This window comes from Lissotriton vulgaris, chromosome 9 (assembly GCF_964263255.1).
Source record: "Lissotriton vulgaris chromosome 9, aLisVul1.2, whole genome shotgun sequence".
Classification (NCBI taxonomy): domain Eukaryota; kingdom Metazoa; phylum Chordata; class Amphibia; order Caudata; family Salamandridae; genus Lissotriton; species Lissotriton vulgaris.
Window position 1 is genome coordinate 140,448,801 of NC_141697.1, and position 23,974 is coordinate 140,472,774.

General features: G+C 45.1%; 1 protein-coding gene across 2 annotated transcripts in view; it reads left to right on the plus strand.

The window, feature by feature from the left end:
• VPS39 (VPS39 subunit of HOPS complex) overlaps positions 1 to 22,084 on the plus strand; it is a 389,790-nt gene extending 367,706 nt beyond the window's left edge. For both annotated transcript variants that reach the window (XM_086937216.1, XM_086937217.1), the window contains exons 24-25: positions 6,135 to 6,226; positions 19,285 to 22,084. In XM_086937216.1, coding sequence (XP_086793342.1) covers positions 6,135 to 6,226; positions 19,285 to 19,360 — 168 coding nt within the window. In that variant the 3' untranslated portion in view covers positions 19,361 to 22,084. The remainder of the gene's footprint in view (positions 1 to 6,134; positions 6,227 to 19,284) is intronic.
• The last annotated feature ends 1,890 nt before the right edge of the window (positions 22,085 to 23,974 follow it).

Below are 23,974 nucleotides of genomic sequence, written 5' to 3' on the forward strand. Positions count from 1 at the left end.
CTTCAGCCTCTGCACGGGACCCCCCGCCCACAACCGCGAGTGGCCTGGTAAGGTTTAAATCCGACCTCAAAAGATACCCCTACATCCAGCCGCCCTGCACCCTGGAGAAAAGAGCCCGAGGTACACTTACTTCCCTGAGCCCTCCAACTTACCTGCCCAGCTGTTGGTTCCTCCTGGAAGTCTTCCTGGACCGAGCCTGTAGCTAAAAAACAAAATCGAGATTCCCCATTGAAAACAGGGCACCAGACACCAAAACAGCACCCTGCCCCCAGTCGCCCCTGCGCTGCTGCGTGTGCACCTTGTGTGCTAAAACTGATCCCCATTTGCCCTGAGCTAAACCCAAGGAGCTTTGCTCCCACTACCCTGTGGCCTGCTCGAGAGCAGCCACCAACCGGAGGCCCCCGTTGGTTAACATTGGGCCTCAGCATTCTACACCTAGCCGCCCTAGTGCCACTGAGGGTACTCTGAGAGTGCATCCTTGACACTGGGGGAACCCTTGTTCTAACCCCAGAAACTCAACCCCAAAAACCAAGTACTTACCTATTAACTGATAAATTAATTTCTATCCTTAGGAATACATTGACTGTTTTCCTTAGACAATTGTTTGGTGTGTGGAGTTGATATGTATGAAAACCTGAAAAACTAGAACTGTGCAAAACTGATTTTTGCATACCATTTCTCCAGTAAATGTCCCAGTGTGATATCTAGGCTTATCACACTGAGTAGAAAAGGTAACTTCTTCTGTAACTCTGTCAATATGTAAACATGTATTCAACCAACATAGATGTAACATGCCTATTTTTTGCTTGAAGATTTAAATAAACAATTTTTGGGGACAGAAGTATTTTTCATGGTCAGATGACTTGAAGCCTCAACATGTTTAATTTAATGTATTGAATACCTATATTTAAAATAAGAGCGGGGGTAGGCCTTTGGCTATGCATATAAATAAAAACATTTCAGAAAAATACTGTTGTGAGATCTTGCATTTAGGTCTGAGCATTTCATTTTTCATGAATTCCGTGGCAGTTCCTTTGATGGTGAAGTATTCAAACTTACAAATAAGTTACTTTTACTTCTGGAAACATTCAGATGTTCTCAGGCTGGATCGCATTGCATAGGTTCACACAAGATATGACTATGGTTTCTCTTCTTCGCTATCTTGCAAGCTGTTAGCAGTTTAGAAGGCTTTGTAGTTGCCTTATGTAATTGAAGGAACTTGTGGTGACCGGGAGCATTGCAACTAGTTAGATGAATGGTGTTGCACAGGCGGTCTAGCCAGGGGCGGCTGGTGACATTTGAAAGTGGTGAGGCGTAAACTAATTTGCATATTGCACCGCAGTGATCGAGCGCAGCGAGCGAGCCCGAACCACCTTGCATCCATCCATACATCATTCATGCATCCACCCATCTATCCACCCACCCACCCACCCTGCATCCATACATCATTCATTCATGCATCCACCCTGCATCCATACATCATTCATTCATGCATCCACCCATCCATCCATCATGCATCCACCCATCATGCATGCATGCATCCATACATCATTCATACATCCACCCATACATCCACCCACCCATCCTGCATCCATACATCATTCATGCACCCACCCATCCATCCATCATGCATCCACCCATCATGCATGCATCCACCCATCCATCCACCCACCCTGCATACATCATTCATGCATCCATCCATCATGCATCCGCCCATCATGCATGCATGCATGCATGCATCAATGCATCATTCATGCATCCATGCATCATTCATGCATCCACCCATCCATCCACCTAACCATCCTGCATCCATACATCATTCATTAATGCACCCACCCATCCATCCACCCACCCATCCATCCAGCATCCACCCATCATGCATGCATCCATCCATACATCGTTCATGCATCCACCCATCATGCAAGCATCCATCCATACATCATTCATGCATCCATCCACCCATCATTCATGCACCCACCCATCCACCCATCATGCATGCATCCATCCATCCATCCATCCATGCATCCATCCATCCATCCATCCGCCCATCCATCCACCCACCCTGCATCCATACATCATTCATTCATGCATCCATCCACCCATCCATCCATCATGCATCCACCCATCATGCATCCATCCATACATCATTCATGCATCCACCCATCCATCCACCCAACCATCCTGCATCCATACATCATTCATTCATGCACCCACCCACCCACCCATCCATCATGCATCCACCCATCATGCATGCATCAATCCATACATCATTCATGCATCCACCCATCCATCCACCCACCCATCCTGCATCCATCCATACATCATTCATTCATGCACCCACCCATCCATCCACCCATCCATCCATCATGCATCCACCCATCATGCATGCTTCCATGCATACATCATTCATGCATCCATCCACCCATCATGCATCCACCCATCCATCCACCCATCCTGCATCCATACATCATTCATGCGTCCACCCATTTACCCACCCATCCATCCTGCATCCATCATTCATCCATCCACCCATCATGCATGCATCCATCCATGCACCCATATACCCACCCATCCACCGAACAATCATTAATGCACCCACCCTGCATCCATCCATCATTCATGTATTTTTATGACCATATAAAAATAAATTATGGACTCTAACAAGCCTTTAGGATCGATGTTGAAGGATGTGCCAGTTTACATATTACGATTCAGAAAAGGGGGTGGTGATGAACAGAGTGTCTGAATTAAGCAGACCACTCTTACCCAGTCCAAAGATCAGGGCTTGATCCATCACCGTTTTTTAGCTCACTGCACCATCCCAGCTCAGAACTTGGCTATATGCAAATTAGTCTGATCCTGGTCCAGTGCATCATGGGAACAGGGCAGACCAAACTACCAAGCCAATTCTTATACTGGGAAGGAAACAAGCTACCGGGGACCGGTTTCTGGCATTTCAGCCGTCTTCGGCCCGGCTTGCTTGAATCCTGATGGTGCAATGAGCTAGGGACTCACATCTGAGTATACCCTTCCACGCATATGGTGGGCAAAAATGATTCAGAAAAGGGGGTGGTGATGAACAGAGTGTCTGAATTAAGCAGACCACTCTTACCCAGTCCAAAGATCAGGGCTTGATCCATCACCGTTTTTTAGCTCACTGCACCATCCCAGCTCAGAACTTGGCTATACGCAAATTAGTCTGATCCTGGTCCAGTGCATCATGGGAACAGGGCAGACCAAACTACCAAGCCAATTCTTATACTGGGAAGGAAACAAGCTACCGGGGGCCGGTTTCTGGCATTTCAGCCGTCTTCGGCCCGGCTTGCTTGAATCCTGATGGTGCAATGAGCTAGGGACTCACATTTGAGTATACCCTTCCACGCATATGGTGGGCAAAAATGATAAAGAAAAGGGGGTGGTGATGAACAGAGTGTCTGAATTAAGCAGACCACTCTTACCCAGTCCAAAGATCAGGGCTTGATCCATCACCGTTTTTTAGCTCACTGCACCATCCCAGCTCAGAACTTGGCTATATGCAAATTAGTCTGATCCTGGTCCAGTGCATCATGGGAACAGGGCAGACCAGACTACCAAGCCAATTCTTATACTGGGAAGGAAACAAGCTACCGGGGACCGGTTTCTGGCATTGGGCCAGGGACAGACTGATTTGCATATAGCCAGGTTCTGAGCTGGGATGGTGCAGTGAGATAAATAACGGTGATGGATCAAGCCCTGATCTTTGGACTGGGTAAGAGTGGTCTGCTTATTTCAGACACTCTGTTCATCACCACCCCCTTTTCTGAATCGTTTTTGGCCACTATAGGTGTGGCAGGGTATACTCTGACATGAGTCCCTCTCTCACTGCACCATCAGGATTCAAGCAAGCCGGGCCGAAGACGGCTGAAATGCCTGAAACCGGTCCCCGGTAGCTTGTCTCCTTTCTGGTGAAGAATTGGCTTGGTAGTTTAGTCTGCCCTGTTCCCATGATGCACTGGGCCAGGGACAGACTGATTTGCATATAGCCAGGTTCTGAGCTGGGATGGTGCAGTGAGATAAATAACGGTGATGGATCAAGCCCTGATCTTTGGACTGGGTAAGAGTGGTCTGCTTAATTCAGACACTCTGTTCATCACCACCCCCTTTTCTGAATAGTTTACATATTACATCACCCCTACCTTTTTATGCTGGAAACCTTCTACCGCCCATGTATTTGCCATCCTGTAATCCCTAGGTATGCACTATACAAATTCACATACAAACATACACCAACATGCATGCAATAATAAATGCATATATCATGCTATTCCGCCTCTACCATTTGTTAACATTTTGAAATTTTATAACCTTAGTTCAAAGAGTACATTATATTTGTGGTGACACTTGTTAACTCATTTTCTGGAAAATGTTTATAAAATGAAATCTGTTGAAGGCTGTTGTTGCAACTATCAAAAAAGAAATTCTGAGAATTTTTACATTTCCAAAACCCCATGCCGTGAAATAAACGGGTGACCTGGAATAGACGCACACATTTCTGCAGCAGATGCTTTAACACACTGAACTATCTCAAGTCATTTGTGCAAGCTAGTTTACTGGAACACCGAAAAACACACACTCTTACCTTGCTGCCGGTCCCGCACACGTCACAGGCTCACAGCGCCCTTGGCCAATCCTGGCGCCAGGGGCACAGGTACCCTCTCGCCCGCAGCACGCCCATTAGGGCTCCTGATGGGCATGTGCAACGCCGCCAAAACACAAGTGTGCATGCGTGGGCTCGGGTAAAAATTCACCCTCCGTCCCCACGCATGCGTACTTGTGTTGCCGTCTGTACAATCATGCCAATGAATCAACATGACGCCCGCCCAGCGGTCTGACGTCATGTTGATTCATTGACATGATTGTCATGAGGGAGCTGCGGGCGGTGTCGGGCAGGGGGCTACGCCCCCACGCCCCAATGCACGAACCGCGCCTGGGTCTAGCCAAGTTACAGGGCCTTTGTTTTGTAGGCATTGTCAGTTTGGGTGCATCCTTTACTGGTGTTGGATACACGTTACCAAACCGCAGACCCTACCTCTAACCTTAGGTGAACCTAGGTGCCAGTGTCATGAACCTTGTTTTTAGGCCATTGTTGCACTAATAAATATTAGTACTAGAGACCAGACGGATTAGGTGGAAAGCCACAACTGACCTTGGAATTCTTAGATTGGAAGCTTGACCGTTTTACCTGGTCAGTACTGTTGTGTGTGTTTCTTTTGCAAGGCCAATACCTTTGGATCAGTAGCAAAGGTCTATCTTTTTTATTTCACGTCAATTCCAATATACCTCAGAAGCACTCCATTCCACTTTTAGTATTTCCTACACTCTTAAACAAACCATATGTTACGCCTGTGCTTGTACATCTTTCTAACTTCATTATTCCTAAATATATTTTTTTCAGTAGCTCATTCATACAGTGTCTGGTGGTTAGTGGGTGGCAATACCCTTCCATATTGCAAAGTATGCATCGATCAAGCTTGGCCTGCAGAGCAATCTTCAGGGTTTCCTCCGTGGGAATTAAAAATAAATAGGGCCAAAATATGCATGTTACACCATAGTTCTCTGAATATTTCAAATGAGCGAGGTAGCAGTTGCTGCTTTTAACAGCACAGAATTGTAACTATATTGGCCATCTAGCCAATATGCTTACAAAGACCTTATTCCAATACTTCAGGGTCTCTCACAGTACTCGGGATCTTTAGTTCTCCTTAGCAGCAAAAGTATATGCCCACTAGAAAATAGTGTGTCCTCAAGAAACACTGGGTTTATGATAACTAGCAAATACTCCTGCTACATCCTTTTCATAGTCTATGATTTTCACCTCCACTGCCTACCACAGCAGAAAAAAATATCTCTACCCATTCTCATACCTCCATCCACCCCATTAGTTAAGTCACAAAACAGACACAAACTTCTTTTCTAGTAAATTAAACCTTCCCCTAAAATTGGCTAAAAGAGTGAGATAAGGGAATGTCCTTTTGTTTTTTATGTATACATTCTGTTTAGAGATTTGTACGTAAACGTTGATGTATTTTGAATGCTGGAACCATTTAATGGTACATAAGTGAGTGACCCTTTCTATTTACCCATTCCTGGTTTAGGTACAAGAAGAGAGGATATCACACCAACAAGTGAAATGTATCATTACAGAGGAGAAAGTATGTAATGTTTGCAAGAAAAAAATTGGAAACAGGTAAGGCCAACCTTGCATTTCTTAAGATACACCCATACACTTGCAAGCAATATGTAAAGGGAATTTGTTAAAATAGCTCATACAAAGTAGTCTGCATATGTTAATAGCTCAGCAGTTACTTTTCAATACTTCAAAGGGTATACAACCTTTACAACTAATCTTTTACCACGTACTACCATTACAACGCAGTCATTATAACGCAAACCATTACAACGCATTGCGCTGAGGGGCGCTCTAGGATAGGGAATAAGTTTAATTTACTATCCAACACCTTCCCTAGTTTCCACAGGAACTGGAGTTGGAATAGTAAATTAAACTATTCACTATCCAGCACCCCAAAGCGCTATGCATTGTAATGGTATGCGTTGTAAATACCGCGTTGTAATGGTATGTGTGGTAAAAGTATGCGTTGTAACGTCATACATCCACTTCAAAGCTATATAGGAGCTTAAGATGGACAGGTGAAAGTGGTTTTGTCTTATTCTTGTTAGGTCTCACCTGAAAACAGGTTTTTGCTGTGTGTTCTTAAATACCTATTGTGAACAATACCAATGGTAAGTCTATTGCTTAAAATTGAATGGCTTTCTTGTAAATCCGATTTGTTTGCATCTTATTTGATTTCTTTGTTTCCTCCTCTTCTTGTGTTTAGCTTCTTTGCTATCCTTTTGATTTGAAGACGTGTATCTTTCTATAGCTTCATATCAGGAAACTATTTTTTATATTGATCTCACCCTGTATGCTGCTTGCACCTTCACAATCTGGCTCAGTCGAGCGCTCCATGTTACTCCCCACTGCCCCTAAGCTAATTTGTTGCTTCCTACACCCAGTCCTTCGCACCTCCTTTTTGTATGCATTCACCCTCTCCCTGCTCCTGTGTCGCTCTGCCCCACTGCTCCCATTTCTCATCAGCGTGTACTTACCTTCCTGACTACCCAGCTCACTCCACCGCTGCACATTCTTCCAAGCCTTACTTCTTCTTTTTCATTTCTACCTTCTGTTTTATTGGAGGACCCAGCAGCTGCATTTTGCTGCTGAGCCGCTCCTTTGTACCAAAAAAGTTTTTTTTTGCAGTTTTTATATATTATTAATGAACCGCTTCAGTTACCATAGTAGTTAAATCAAAATGACTGCCACCTCCGGCTACTCTAGGAATAGAATATTAATTAAAGGGCGGTTTGACTGTTGACCATGCAATAGTCCATTATTATTTTGTGTGACAATAATAATTATGTGGCGTTTGTTACTTGTAGACTGTGGGAACCTTAAAGGATTCAAGTCTTCCAATATGTATTCCACTACCTAGAAGGGTCTAGGCAGTGTGACCGTTCTTGGAAAAGTTTTTTAATCCAGGAGTCAGATTGGTTCTATCAGTGGGACCTCACCTATGTCCCTCTTAAAGAATGACAATTTGCCACTAGAACATTGATGGTTGTCTGACAGTGGCAGTTGCTAAGTTTGTGCATGGCATATTTCACCTGGTAAGGTAATTGGAAAGTTGTTACATTTCCTCCGGTAGATACTTCTGCCTGAAGATTGCCCGCCTTTTCAATATCTCCAAATGCCAGAGTGGATGGGGAATCTTTTCATAGCTCTCCTTTGCCAGTAATAAGTGCAGCCTCCATGTTAGCACCGAAAGTGAGGCCCAAGTGACACAACAGTACCAACCCCAGTGCACTGCCCCTAGTTCTCTTTTGTCCGAGCCTTTGAATGAGGATCTGAAGCTGCTATCCATGATTTCTCTCATTTTTAGGTCTTGCCTAGCGCTGTCGTCCGGCGAGACATATTGGGGTAGAGGAGATTTTACAAAGTGACTTGAAGCCCGCCCCTTTTTTTCATTGGGTCGTGTCAGCGTTTATGGTAAACGCTGGCTTCCCATTGAAAAGGAGGCTACTTGGTTACCGTTCTTTCTCCTTTTCATCAGACCCATCCGGACTGGGTCATCTGCTTCACGGCTGTCTTGAAGCAATTTCTTATCTCTCAGCCGCGTGTTTATTTTTGCATCGCGCTTTCAGTTAAAGTGAAAGCGCGATGCAAATATAAACAAGCGGCTGCCTTCCCGCAATGGCGAGCGCTTGTTTTACCTTTCCTCCAGCGTAAATTAATGTTTCTTCTTCACATGCACGTTATTCATGTAGTCTCTGTTGTTGTTTATTCTCTTTAGGAAACAGCGGCAAAATATCTTTTTTCGTGGTACTTTCGCCTTCAGTGTGCGTTGTTAGCCACTTTGTGGAAACGCATTGGTTTGTTTTTTTAAGTGTGAGTTTTGATATACTGCAGAGCTCTGTTCCTATTTCAACTCACCCTGCCAACAAACGGTGCAAAAACAGGTGTGAAAAAAGTATATAAAGGCCGGCTGGCAAGAGCAGCACCCGGCGCACGCAGAACACCTGAAGCTACGGCGTGACGTCATCAGAGAACGTTCTCATCTCATAACAAGAGCTATATCCGGGTAGAGCGGGCCAGGGCTCTGAGGACGTGTTCTTATAACGAGAAGTATTCTGGCAGCGAGGTGCAGGCTGGGGCGTGCCACTGATGCGAATTTAGAAACACGGGTGCGACAAAATGGAGCTGTGAGCAGCGCTTAGAGAGGAGTGAGTCTCAGACCCGGGAATCAATAAAACCGGGCCTTCTCTATACCGCGAAAGCATTGATCAATTTCATAAGTTGAAATTAAAGGACTTCCATGCATTTCTTGGAGGGCTCTCCCTGGAAAATATGGCAGATCCGGATACGGCGTATACCGCCTTCTGTGAATGGATTACCAAAGGCTTGGACGCCTGTATACCTATGAAATGTACAAAGGGACGTAGATCCACCTCTAATCCATGGTACGATGATGCTCTAAGAGCATTGAGGAAGGAATGCAAGAGAGCTGAACGGTCATGGAGGAAAGATTATAAGGAGAGGGACAAAGCCATTTACCTGGCTAAGTTGAAGGTGTATCATAAAGCAATTTGTTCCGCTCGAGCCTTATTTTATGCGGAGGAAATACAAACTAGCCCAAACCCTACTAAATGCATCTTCAAAATTATGCAAGAATTAAAGAACCCCAGAAGTACAGCATCTAAAATATCCTCAATACAGCACTGTGAGGAACTAGCCACCTTTTTATTGAAAAAGTGCAAAAGATTTATAAGACCTTCCCACAGTTCTTATCAAGCCCTCAAATTCCTGGTGAAGTTAGGGTGGAGGGCCCTAGCTTGGAAACCATCCCTAAAATTTCTGATGCTGAGTTAGGTTAACTTTGTAGGAAGGTGAAATCGGGTTCCCCAGCAGATCCAATGAGGCCAGCACAATTTCTGGAGTCCCTGGCGCATTTCCAACAGCCGCTTGGTGACATCATTAATTTATCTTTTTCCTCTGCTAAAGTACCTAGAGCCTGGAAACAGGCTTGGGTCTCTCCCATTATTAAAAAGCCCTCTCTAGACCCTTCTAAGCCAGAAAATTTTAGGCCCATCTCTCTCCTTCCGTGGGCCGCAAAGATTGCAGAAGCCCATGTGAGTGAAGTGCTGTCCCGGTATCTGAACAACAATGATATCCTGGATCCGTCCCAAAACGAGTTCAGGCCGGGTCACAGCACCGAGTCTGCCCTACTTGCTACAGCTGAACATCTTAGGATGATCCTTGACGCCGGTCCGAGTGCAGCTCTGATTTTATTAGACCTCAGTGCTGCCTTCGACACGGTATCTCATGACATCCTCTTGTCTCGGCTGGAAGCGATAGGGATCACAGGGTCCGCCTTAGTGGTTTCGATCATTCCTTGAGGAGAGATCCTTTCGGGTCTCAGCTCCACCATTCATCTCTAAACCTCACCCCATCGGTCAGGGGGTCCCACAGGGCTCTGCACTCAGTCCATCACTTTTCAATCTTTATGTGCAACCCCTGGCCGATGTTGCAAAAAAGTGGGGCCTTACTCTGGTATCGTATGCAGACGATACCCAGCTGGTCATCACTTTATCCGAAGGGCCATCTGATCCGGCTACCAGGTTTAGAGATGGAATGACAGCTGTTGCCCAGTGGATGACGGACAACTATTTGCAGCTCAATACCAGCAAAATCGAAGTTTTGCTGGCAGGGAAGAACACCGCCCTCTGGACTGAGCACTGGTGGCCGGCATCGCTGGGCGAAATGCCAATACCAACGACTCTTGTTAAGAACTTGGAAGTCTGGATGGACCCTTCACTAACCTTCCAGACCCATACTAAGAGAGTGGCAGCTACCTGCGTGGGTCTGTTGAGAGGCCTTAAACCCATCCTCAAATATTTTGAACCAACGGTGCAGCAGATCATCATGCAAGCCTTGATATCCTCACGCTTGGATTATGCCAGCGTGTTGCTTCTGGGTGCTAATAAATCTGAGATCCTACGACTGCAAAGAGTTCAAAATATGGCCGCGAGAACACTGATAGGGCTCCCTCGTTGGTGCTCTGTCAGAGCTACAATGAAAAAACTACATTGGTTACCGATCTCATCTCGGATCCAGTTCAAAGCCCTGGTGATGGCCTTTAAGAATCTTAAGACTGAGAGGTCGGCCTTATTCCGCCCTCTGCTGACCTGGTATGTTCCGCAGCGTAGTCTGCGCTCGCTGGGTTAACATTTGGCGAAGGTGCCGCGCTTCAAACTATGCCGCATGGGTGGCCGTTCTTTCCAGGTGTTGGCAGCTAAATTATGGAACTCCCTGCCAACCTATATCCGTGGCATTGAGAATTTGCTAGACTTCCGGAAGGCAATTAAAACCTTTCTGTTTGCATTACCATAGTCTTCCCCCCTTGAAGCTTCTGGACGGCCTCTGCTTTTTGTTTCTTTATCTGGCAGCGCCGGGACGCCACTTTGCTGGGGCAGCTGTTGCGCTTAAAAAATCTAATAACAAATCTAATAACATAACAGGTGAGGGAGAGAGAGAGCGCGAGAGAGAGAGAGACTTCAGAAGTCACTTATGAAAGTGAACGATGTGACGTGTGAGATATGTGGAGGGGGGATTTCAGAAGCATGGACCAGATGAGTGAGAGACTGCAAAGTAATATGAAGGAGAGAACTGAAAGTAATGTGAAGGAGAGAACTGAAAGTAATGTGAAGGAGAGAACTGAAAGTAATGTGAAGGAGAGAACGGGAGTGACTGAGCCACTGAAGAACACTAGACCTTCCACAGACTTTAGTAATGTTTCATTTACGGTCTATGACTGACTTTCAGGAATTAAATAGTTGCAATTCAAATTATTCACAACAAAATCACTGCTGTCACTCATTTATCTCATACTGTTAAGAAGCACTGGCAAAGGCAATAGGTTTGGCTTGTTTAAGCCATATCGAAACAAAAGGGGTTGATGGACGGAGCATTTGAGCAAATCAAACACTCACCCCGAGTCAACTGATCTGGGTTTAATCCATCACCATTCTTTAGCTCACTCAGCCACCCCAGTTCAGACATGGCCATGTGCAAATCAGTCTGACCCTGTGCCTCATGGGAACAGTCCAGCCCGAACTGCCAAGCCATGTCTTCCCTGGACCGGAAACAAGCATCCTGGGACCGGTTTCGGATTCATAATCCTCATCTGCCAGGCTATCTTGAATCCAGTGGCCAAGTGAGCAAGGGACTCACATCTGAGCATACCCTGCCAACTTAGGGCGAACAAAGCAAAACAAAAGGGGATGATGGACGGAGCGTTTGAGCAAATCAAACACTCACCCCCAGTCAACTGATCTGGGTTTCATCCATCACCATTCCTTGTGAGTGTTTGATTTGCTCAAACGCTCCGTCCATCATCCCCTTTTGTATTGCTTTGTTCGCCCTAAGTTGTCAGGGTATGCTCAGACGTGAGTCCCTTGCTCACTTGGCCACTGGATTCAAGATAGCCTGGCTGATGAGGATTATGAATACGAAACCGGTCCCAGGATGCTTGTTTCTGGTCCAGGGAAGACATGGTTTGGCAGTTCGGGCTGGACTGTTCCCCATGAGGCACTGGGTCAGACTGATTTGCATATGGCCATGTCTGAACTGGGGTGGCTGAGTGAGCTAAAGAATGGTGATGGATTAAACCCAGATCAGTTGACTGGGGGTGAGTGTTTGATTTTCTCAAACGCTCCGTCCATCATCCCCTTTTGTATCGCTTGTTTAAGCCATATCGTTATTGTGATGTTTTCTTTTTGGATTGTAATTACAAACAAGCATTTGCAATGCAATAGGTCTCACATTTACCAGAGTTTAAGCTAATGGCATTTTAAATGGCCATGCCTTTTATTTATGTTTTAAAAAAATAAAAAAAAATAAGGCATTATCATTTGCAATTTCAATAGCTCAAACTTGCGTAAATGCGAGGCCTATTGCATTGCAAATGCTTGTTCTATGTTTTACAAAGGGGGTTTTGACAAATTCTTCAGCGCTGTATGTAAGGATGCCGCTGCAAAAGAAATTGGGATTTAAACTTTGTTTCACTTGCAGTGGATAGATGTCCATTTCCGACTCCCCCGCCCCCCAAACATCTGTTTATGGTGCCTTGGGTTGAAGATAGATTTGAAGTCATGCGACAAATGCTCCTTCATACACCCCAGAGTCATTAAGGAATGTGAGGTCCAGCTTTTTATGTGGGTTCAACACAGGTCGCATTCAAAAATCCTTCTTCCTTCAAGTCACGTTCCTCTCCTCCATAGAAATAATTGAGAGAGAAAAGAGGAAACCTAAACCAATGTCAGCCCTGATTAAGTCATTTTGATGCACACAGCCCCTCACGGAATCGTCCTAGCAGCTGGGCCACGTGGACATTACCCTCTCCGAGTAGCCTCCCTTGGTGGATACTCCCCCCTCTGGCATTCATCACAGAGCCCTTTGTAGCTTCTACTATTTTCAACCCCAGTGCTAGCATATCTAAAGTTTTGTGGTGCCTTGAACCAATCCGACTCATTGCCTCAATGCCAAAAGGGCACAGGTCAGACAGGCCCGTTCATGTGTCTTAGGGCACCATGGGTCCAGTTTACACTCTATATGGATTTCCACTGGTGGTTCTATCTTTATCTGGCCACCATTCTTCCCCTTATTTCCCCTTAGAGAGGCATTTGGCACTCATTTGGTCCAATCTGATGCCACGCCCTTTTACTGTGACACTTCTGCCAGTGCTGAGGCCTGCCCAAGTACCATTACCAACACTCTGGCATCAACATGAATAGAGGCTCAGAAGTTGGCAAAGAAGGCCAGGGACTCCCACAGCATGACCCAGTTCCATGCCAACAGCATTGTCAAACGATCTGGGACCTATTTCATTTGGACTCTGACCCTGTGCAAATGGCGTACCCAGTGATGCATAATACGGACAACAGTAGGGATGTTGCAGATTTAGTGACTCCTTATAGCCAGTGGGCTGGATGCATCTCCAGAGGTCAAGATGTAAAGCTCTACAGACCATCTCCAGACATGACATCCTTCCACGCAGTTTTTATGAAGGCAGTAGTGGTCTTAAAACAACCATTGCCCACTTTAGAAGTCCAGAATTTTGACTGAGGTCTTTCAGACCAGCTCTTGCAACATCATAGCCTCGTTTGCGCTTTAATGATGCCCTGTTGGAGCTTCTTAAAACTGCAAAGGACATTTTAAACTTCTTAAAACTGCAAAGGAAAAAAAACACACACAAAAAAACAAGTCCTGCCTCAGCCCCGCTTGTTAACATGTATATTGCAAGGAAGTACAAGCCCTATCCAGCAGACTCAGCCTTCCTTTCCTCTCACTACTCACTAATAAGTCATCACCATACACTAAGCAGAATCCAGGTGTGTTTATGACCACCCCACATGACAAAGTCGTAGAAACTGAAGGTGTTTTTTAAAAAGGTCTTCTCTTCTATCAGCTTAGCTTTGAAGTCAATAAACGCAACCAGCCTGCTAGCCAAATATATGCATGACGTGTGGGAGATGGCATACCTAGAGGTTCCAAGTCTCATACACCTTTCTTGGGGAACAGTGTGCAGAAGTGGTGAGGGATGGCTAAAATGCCTCCCATCAAATTAGCAGGGCAGTACCATGATGTCATCCATTGCCCTGAGGAGGCATGCTTCACTTCGATCCACTGGATTCTACGATGATGTACTGGCAAGAGGGTCATTGATGTGCTATTAAATGGGATTATTGTCTTTTGGGACAAGACTCTCAAGAAAATCTAGTTGGGAAGGGTTACTAACCGTTCTCTTGGTCTTTAACAATTCCTTAAATTTCAAGACTATACAAAGTTCCTTGCCTTTTGGCAGCATCCGCTCTTCGACCTGGTACAACAACACAGCCAACTACTGGGCCAATACAAAGGCAAAGGCATAGGGCTGGATCACCAAACCCACCAGCCATCCTCCCTGCCCCCACCGTGCAGCACCTGGAAAGCATCTTTAGTTTCAGACACAAGATATTCTTCAGCTCCTGTTGCAGGATGTGGCAGTCCTGCTGAAGAAAGGAGCTGTTGGCTTTGTCCCAGAGGAAGAAATTGGTAGGATTGCTACTCCTAGTATTTCCCAATTTCCAAGAAGATGGTGCGCTTCATCTACTCCTAAACCTCAAGATGTAACTTATTTGTGTGCAAGAAAAAGTCCCTGGTTCAGGTTCTTCTGGCACTCAAAGCAGGCTCAATGCTTTCCCTAGGCTTGCAGGATGTATATTTCCATAAACCAATCTTGTAATCTCACTCGAGGTACTTAGAGTTTGTGGTAAGGTCCACACGCTGCCCATTTTTTGTTCCTCTCTTTCGAACATAAGCACCTTGAGTATTCATTAAGGTGCTGGTGGTGGTTGTGGCACTTCTGAAAAGGTCCGGAATATCAGTCTTCCTAGACGACTAGCTGCTCAAGGCCAGCGTGCCCCAGATGGTGCCTGAGCACATTCAGGCAAAAGCATCTCTGCATGCCCAGGTCTCATCTTGAGTCCTCACAGCGCCTTCTGTTCATAGTGCTAGTACTGGACACACCATCCTTGAGAGCCTTCTTTCCTCCTCAAAGGATCCTGAACATTCAGGATATGATCCTGATGTTTCAGAGGGGGCTGGGCTCAAGTTCCAGTCCTGATGGATCTGTGCCCTGTTAGGTCTGCTGGCTTCGTACTTCCTCCTGATTATATACACTTTCTGGCAACATGAGGGCTGTATAGTGGTGGTTTCATTCTAGTGTATATGAGATCTGTTTGATACTATTGCAAAATCACGGGAGACTGTGGTGGATCTGGACTGGTGGTCGGTGGAGAAGCACCTGTTACAAGGGATTTTCCCCTTACCCTCCTTCAGGAAGGACCATGTTGGTAATCAATGCCTCCACCCTTGGGTGTGACACTCATCTGGAGGATCAGAGGCCTCTGGTTTCCAGAGGAGTTGAAGTGCCACACCATCCTGTATGAACTGAGTGCCATTTAGTAGCTCTCGTAACCTTCTTCCCATCCCTTTGAGGTCCGTCTTTTTCTTGACCACGATGTGGTATGCCAACAAACACAGGAGTTTTGGGGCTGTGAGCTTCGTCCTACCTGCAGGATGTCTAGCTTGTCACCAACCATCTGGCTGGTTAGTAGAAATCCTGGGCCGACAGTCTCTATGCACCTCCACCCAAAGGTGGTTTGACCATTTTTGCCTGGTGGGACATTACCAGGAGGACCTCTTCACCACTTGTGACAGCGCTTATTGCCCACAGTTCTGTTCTCTCCACTATCCATTGCAGGGAGCCTTGGGTACACCTTTTGGTTAAAGTGGAGTTTTGCCCTTAACACGTTTCCTCACATACCCTTGATTTCTTGATTGACCGTGGATAATTCACCAGGACCAGTCCAAGGCCATTTTCTTCATTCTGGATTGCCTAAGCAGGTGTGATAACGTAAACCACGTGTGTCTCTTCCTCCATCCTTGAAAAGAAACACAAGCAACCCAAGACTGATTTTGCCCTGATTAGAGCTCATTAGTTGGTTGTAGTTTTTCCATTGGCACAGTGAGCAGGGGACCGATGACTGAAGTATATAAAAAAGTGATGGGTGGAATGCTTGAATTAATCTCAGCTTCTGGTGATTACTCGGGCTGCATTCCAATTAATCATTATTTTGCACACTGTGCCACTTCAGTTTGTACCCAGCCATATGCAAAGCGTACTTGACCCTGCTTCAATAGTAACAGTCCGGCACAAATTGCTAGTTCAGGTCCTCTCTGAGTCTAAACAGAAGCAACATAGGACCAGTTTTACCCTGATAGGGGATCATCAGTCAGGTGCAACTTGTTTTCCAGTGGCACAGTGAGGGCCCCACGTCGGGGCATAATGGTCACAGTGTGCAGCACTTTAGTATATAACAAATTAAGGATGGAATGCTTGAATTGGTCTCACCCATTACTAGTTACCTAGGCTGCATTCCAATCCATCTTTATTTTGAACATCATGCCACTTCAGTTTTGACCCTGCTCCAACATGGCGGTTCCAGCCAGAATTGCCAGGTCAGGTCTTCCCGGAACTGCAATAAAAGCACTCGTAGACTCGTTTCACCATGATTAGGGCTCATCAGTCAAGTGCAACTTTGTTCCAGTAGCAAGCACAGTGATCACAAGACCCACGTCTTGGCATAGCCGTCTCACTTATGGCATTGCACTGAAGTATTAAAAAAAAGGGATGAATATAATGCTTCAAATGATCCCAGCCACTATTAATTACTCAGCTCCAAGTAACATGTACTTGTAACTTATAGGAATATCCTTTTTTGTGAAGGAAGAGGCATACATTTACTTACATTTGGTGAGTGAAAGAGGCTTTAGGAAGTTGAAAGTAGCCTACATAGATATTAGATTAGCATTGCCAAAGCCATTTGGTCTGACTTTAATGTGTATAGGAAAGTACCCTCTTTTTACATGGTTACCTCCCACTTTTTTTTACCAAACTGTTGATGTACTTTGACTGAGTGTGCCCTGGGTTCCTGCAAACCAGGTACCCAGGGCCTATGTTCTTTCCCTAAACTGTACTGATACAAAACCCAATTGGCACTCTTTGGCAACATGTAAATCCCTTGTAAATGGTACCATAGGTGCCAAGGACACTGTGTCCAGGGAATGCCTCTAAGGGCTGCAGCACTTATTATGCCACCCTTGGAGGTCCTATACCTTTACACACACACTGCCCTTGCTGGCTGCGTGTTTTGTTGCAGAACAAAGTGAATAGTCAACATGGCACACTTCCCTGTGTGCCATGCTTACAAGCCACTGCCCTGGTAAGTCACATCTCTAGCTGGTTGCACTATACCAGTGTTGAGGCTACAGGTGCATGAGCCCTGTACCCCTACAGTGTCTAAACCAATTCTTAGACATTGTAAGTGCAGTAATTCCATTTAAGAGTATATGGTGCTGGGAGTTTATGGCGGTAACCATAATGGTGGAAGCCTGAGGAACCGGGACTAATCCTGCACCGATTACCCCTGATGAAGGCTCATGCCGAAATGCATTGGGATTAATTAATAAATGCATTTGGAATTAGACATATTAGTTGGAAGTAATACATTTGTCTCATGAGGAATGATTGACTACAATGTGAACACTCAAATAAATTGCATTATGAAGTACAATTCGAAGGATTTGGAATGAACTTTATTGAAAGAAATTAGGAGCTGCGCCACAGCAGCATTTCATCACCTGTGCCCAAGGGGACACCTACACATGTGTGTCGGTGCTACTACCATTGATTCAAGACACACTCCTGAGTGGGGAGTGAGCACAAGGAGCACGGTTTAATTGAGTAGATATTGGACAACATATAACGTTGTGCACAGCCAGTTACACAAATAAACCAATTCTTAGACATTGTAAGTGCAGTAATGCCATTTAAGAGTATATGGTGCTGGGAGTTTATCATTACAAACACTACAGAACCATGATGGCTTTACGGAAAACTGGGAAGTTTGGTATCAAACTTCTCCGCACATTAAACCCACACTGGTGCCAGTGTGGGATTTAATGAAAAATGCACTCAGAGGACATCTTCGAGATGCCCCCTGAAAAATGACCAAAGTCTAGTGTCCTGGCTGAGTGGCTGCTCACCAGCTGCCACCACCAGACATATTTCTGGACCACTGGGTCGAGAGCCTGTCGCTCTCGGGGTCCTGAAACCATGCACATCGTGCGATGAGGTGCCAAGCCTCCTCGCCCAGGATGGGCAGGTGCCACTAAGAGGAAGCTTCAACAGTTTGCCGTCTTTGTGAGCTACTCCAGCCATTCGCTCCCAGCAACTGGCCCACACCTGTTCTGACTCCCACTTTGCCTCAGGTGGGGGAGGCTAGATGAAGCACAACTCAGTCCCTGCCATCTTGCAGATGGGAGGACACAGCCAACCAGAGTAAGGCATATGTCCTCCTCACACTGGAGGGTGGTATAACAGAGGGTGTACCCACCCCAAGGAAGGGACCCATTGGTTCGACCTTTACCTACCTGTAACAGCACTAAATCTAGTATTTAGGGGGCACCCCGAACCTTGCCTCCTCAGGCAAGAACCAAGAAAAGAAGGGCTGAAGAAGCAGTGCTGAACTAAGAGGAGGACACCCACTGACTTGTGCCCAGCTCTACTGGCCTATCCCAACTTCAAACCTGCTCCAGCAAAATCCCGGCGTGTTCTGCAGCAAGCAGTCCCCAAGAACCCAGAGGACCTGCCCTTTCTTCAAAAACAAAAACTTTGTCTCCCTTGAGCCCCGGCCACATCCGCAAGTCTGCACCAATCTGCACCCGATGCCCATGGCCCGAGTTCAAGTGGACCAACACCTTAAAGAGGTCTCCCCAGTGATCTTGTCCTGAAACCTGGCGATCTCTGAACTGCCTCAATCCTCCAATCGACACCTTTCTAGAGGACACTCTTTGTCCCCACCCCCCTTCCCCCAGTGATTTTGAGTGAGGTAATCTAAACCACCTGCTAAAATATATTGAGCGAATAAAAACATTTAGAGACCTTTCTAGTTATAATAGGGAGTGGGGAGCAAGCAGATATTTGGCATGCATTTGTAAGTGAGCCATGCAGTGGGTCTGCTGAAAGTACTTTTGTGAAATGGTATGATCTGCAAATGTTAATCTGTTTGTTCTCTGCTTTTCCTTAGTGCATTCGCCCGGTACCCCACCGGTGTAGTGGTGCATTATTACTGTTCCAAAGATGTCAGCGGTGTGGACACTTGAATATAAATTATCATCTGGAGAATGGACTATGGTACAAAGTGACCATATCTTGGACAGACGTTGTTGGCTGCTGCTGCATCCATAGGTCTATTCGAAGGGACCATGTGCACTCGGTACAAACTACAGAATGGCGAAGCAGACTGACTGTGTATCAGAAACAAGACTTGTAAAGCACAGATGTTTGCATGCACAAACCATCGGATCAGCTTGCTCCTGGTCGCACCATCAACACATGATGGAAAGAAGCACTTTATCTTGCACTGTGGCCTCTTTCAGTCCAACATTTGTTAAAGCAGCCTTTTGTTCATGTGTATTGTTTACGTTCAATGTTTTTATAAACTGGCATCTTACTTAACTGTACAGGCAGATTGAACCATTTGATAATGGTCAACGTACTTTGTATAGTTTACTGGAATATGATCGCTGATGCTGGTCTCTGAAGTGAATTTTGCTCTGGTAGCTTGGCACCATTTGGCATTAATTTGCTAAAAACAAAAGGCGAATGAAGAAGTCTTCACTATCTTTTCTTACTGTGAGAATTTTGTGTTGCTTTCTATTTATACTTTTTTTTAAAACCATAGATGTAACGTAACAGCCAAATGCCAATCAAATCTGGTACACACAGGAAATCTAAAACACAGTTGGTAAGTGAGATAATTTCCGAGTCAGTCTTTAAAAATAGATATTGATAAACTACAGACATTTGAAACCTTTTGTTGTCCCTGGAAAGCATGTTGAGGCCGGCAATCTCGTCTTGTATCCTGGTGATATCCTGTTACTACATTGGTACTCTTGTTCACAGCAAGAAGGCTTCAGAGTTAAAGGGCTAAAGCTCTAAATAGCCCCAGCTTGCTTAAAGCATGTCAGAATTTTAGACTCTGCCCTAAGTGTCCTAGGAGTAGTTGTGGGTGGATCTTTCTGTTGAAAGGTAGAGGTGCTTCTGCGAAGATTGCTCATCTTGAATACCGACACTCACAAAGTTCATTCGCCCTCTTCTCTCCAGGAGGCGGGTTCAATTTTGAGTCAGATCTAGGTGTCCCAACTAGAGCTGTGGGTGTAACATTCTGTCCTAGGGTAGAAGTTGCAGAATCCACCACAGTTCTACTCTTGCTCAGTAGTGGAATGCAGGGATTCTACCTGTTAAACTAATCCTCAGCAAGAAGTGAACCTTTCTTCACCCATCATGCCTTGGAGTTGGTATCTAGTGTTTTGACAAATCTGAATGGATCATCAGACTGGTCAAAAATCCACAGAATGTTTCTGACCAGTCTAGTAGATTGAAGATCAAACAGTCAAATTGGCTGAAATGCCTTTCTAGAAAGAAAGGGCTGCAGGACCTGGATTCTTCCCAGTAGAAGATGATATTCACAGGCAGTTATGGACCCATCCTGCTACCCTTGCTTAGGTGGATAGCATCAATCCCATCTGATTTCTACGATTTGAAAAAATAGCAAAACAGTTTCTGCTTAATACCTCAATGTTCATATCCTACATGTTTTTGAAAACTCTGATGTATAAAGGAAATAATTTACTATAATTCACGACTGAAACCTAAGCTACATTTGGATCTGCCGGTATAATACCTTCATTATTCTATATCCCCTCACTCCATTAGGGAAAATAAGTGTATGTTTCATGAATGGCCTGAAGCTCAAATACACTGAGAATGCTTGCATCGTAGTTTGTTTCCTTAATAAACTCGTCACACATGCTGTTAAGTAGCAAATGAAGTTTGGGAGATCGTGTTCAGCACTTCCAAACCTTCAATAGTAAGAAAAATCATTTAGAAGGCTGGACCTTTTAGAATGTGTGTTGCAGGGATATTCCATTTATACACAGTTTTCAGTGTATTATAATCCCCAAATTAATATAGACCAGGCAAAGTATCCTTTTGGGGTGAAGTTCTTAATTGAGCCACTTTGCTGCCTACAGTTATAAACATGGTTTAAACATAACTAAGATTTAGCTGCATTGTTTTCAGTTCTTTTTAGTCCGCTTGCTTCTCAGATGGTATTTCCCAGGCAAATTTTAATCACCAAAGGAGAAGATGGGGTGTTCAAAGTGGAATGCTAAATTATTTCTAGTGATAAAGATGCTCAGGCCTTGTAGTTCTAAAGTGATCAGCAAGAAATGTCAGCACGGTCCCTATCTAATGTGTGAACTAGGAATCCAACTCTAGCTAATTAATGCTACCACAGTGATGAAAAGAGCCATCTGGTACAAGTGCAAGATGGCAGCAGACCATATTACATCAATATGCTGAAAGATCAATTTTCAAGAGAGCCTGGGCAAAGAAATCTTGCATGCTCAAATTTAAACCATGAATTTTTAAAGGTAGAAATCCTGCTTGGTTGACATTTTCTATAAGTGTCTTGTCAATTGATATTATGCACGTTTGTCATATGATTCCTCATGGCATACCACTGTGCTCAATTTGTACATGCCATTTAGAAAAATGACAATTCCTTAATCGTTGGTGCATTTTTACATGCCATCCTAGCAGTGGTAAACCTATATTGAAAATAATCATAGTGAATTTTCCAGTGGAAAAACATATGATAGTTGAACGGTTCAACTTTTAGATAAAATTGCGTGTCTTTTCTTTAAAATATTTACAACCTTAACAACTCTATTTTATGAATAATTGACATGTTTTATACTAACCCCCCCAACACACGTGTATCTGAAAAATCTCTATTAAATCAAGTCAGTTGTATAAACTGATTAAGTGGAGTGTTTCTTTAATTTTCTTTTTTTGTTATAGGTAATATAGAAAATCGTAAACTAAACATAAGCTAATTCTTATTAGTTCATATAGTAATGAAAGAAATGTTCCATCTTTAATGATTAAGATGACTCTTGTGACATGTAGCTACTTGACAAAACTCAAACTTTGTAACCAGCCAGTGCCCCGCTTCATTGAATGTTCTTTTTACCAAAGAAGAAACTATTCTTATTAGATGTGTGTGTAAGAGAACAATATGTTCGAGGCCTATGAGCTGCAGATTACACACTGTGCATAGATCGCCATCTGGTGTTGGGCTCGGATGTTTGCACTTTTTTTTATTGTCCTGGATAAGTCTTTGGAAGTCATGAGATAGGTGACTCCTCCTGTGGATCATAGTAAGCATGGGCATCGGCTCCATATTCAGATGTTTTTTTTTTCCGCTATCTGGTTCGGATGTACTTGTAGCGCTCCAGTGCGGAACCCTTACCGATTCTATTTTCGACGTACAATCCTTCACCCTTTCAACGGTATTGCCTCAATTGCGATCCCAGTCGACGTGCATCTCAACAAATTTGAAGTCCTCGATTCCAATAGTCGACGAGGGCCTTCAGGCCTACTTGGGCCTCGGTATCTGGCTCATGGAAATGACTCCTTTCAAGAAGTGTCCTCAATGTGGGTCGAAGTTTCCCCACACCGATCTGCATGAGGTGTGTAACCTCTGCCTTTCACCGGAGCAAGAGGCCAGAGACTGTGAAGCTTGTGCCTCCTTCCGCTCCAAGAAGACCATTCGAGATAGTCGAGCTCGAAGAAAAATGGCTTGCTCCTCGACTCCAATCCCCGACGACCTCTTCCAGGAAGGCGTTGATGTCCCGGAACAGGAGAGCATTGAACAAATCCTCGGCAGCGAATCCGAAGCCGAGGAATTCTACATCGAAGAAATCACTCCTGCGCAGCGGGTCGTAAGTAAGATCGTCGACCCCCTCAGTAAAACATCGAAAAAGGCTTGTCACACCTTCTCTGTCGGACTCGGGTGCACACGGACACACTGCTTCCAATGCCCCGCCCCCCGGGCCCAGAAAGAAGCCTATTTAGCCTTCAGGCGACTCCGGCTCAAGCCAGCCTGCTGTCGGTACCGAAACACCAGCACCAAAAAAGAAACGGTCTTCGTCCTCATTGCCGATTGCTGCTTCCACATCCAAGCACCCGGCACCGGAATCCACCGGCACCGAACCATCCAAGCATCCGGTACCAAAACCCGCAGGCACCGTACCATCTACTCCGAAACACCCAGAGCAGAGTAAAAAGCCAGCCCATAAGACTCCAGATCTGTGTCCTCTGGAGCCGAAAAAAAAACCTTGGTTCCGAAGAAGCATCCAGCTCCAAAACCAACCACAGAGCAGGTAAAGCACCACAAAACTGTACTGGAACCAGTGCCTCATAAGTCCAGCGAACCGAGAAAGTCCGTGCCGAAAGAGCAGCCTACGCCACTAGAGCTTTTTATACCTGATCCAAAACAAAAGACTCTCTTCAAGGACGCCAAGACTAGTTAACTCACCCTGAGCTCAAAGAAGAGACCTTTGGATACACCTGCACCAGCCCCACCACCTAAAAAGAGAGATATTGCTACATCTCCCCTCAGGGTCCCTTCTCCATCACCTCCTCCACCACCACATCATTCTCCTACACCATCTCCACCAGGGAATGATGATGATACTTCTAATGAAGGAGACTGGGTACATGAGGAAACCCTAGGGGATCATAGTCCACCTTCTTCCCCTGACCCCTGGGATGAGAATAATACACCCGATGTTCCTAATGTTCCACAGGAGGGCATATGCCCCTCTAGGCCTTCCCCTCCAGAGGACACAATAGGCTTTAACCAGCTG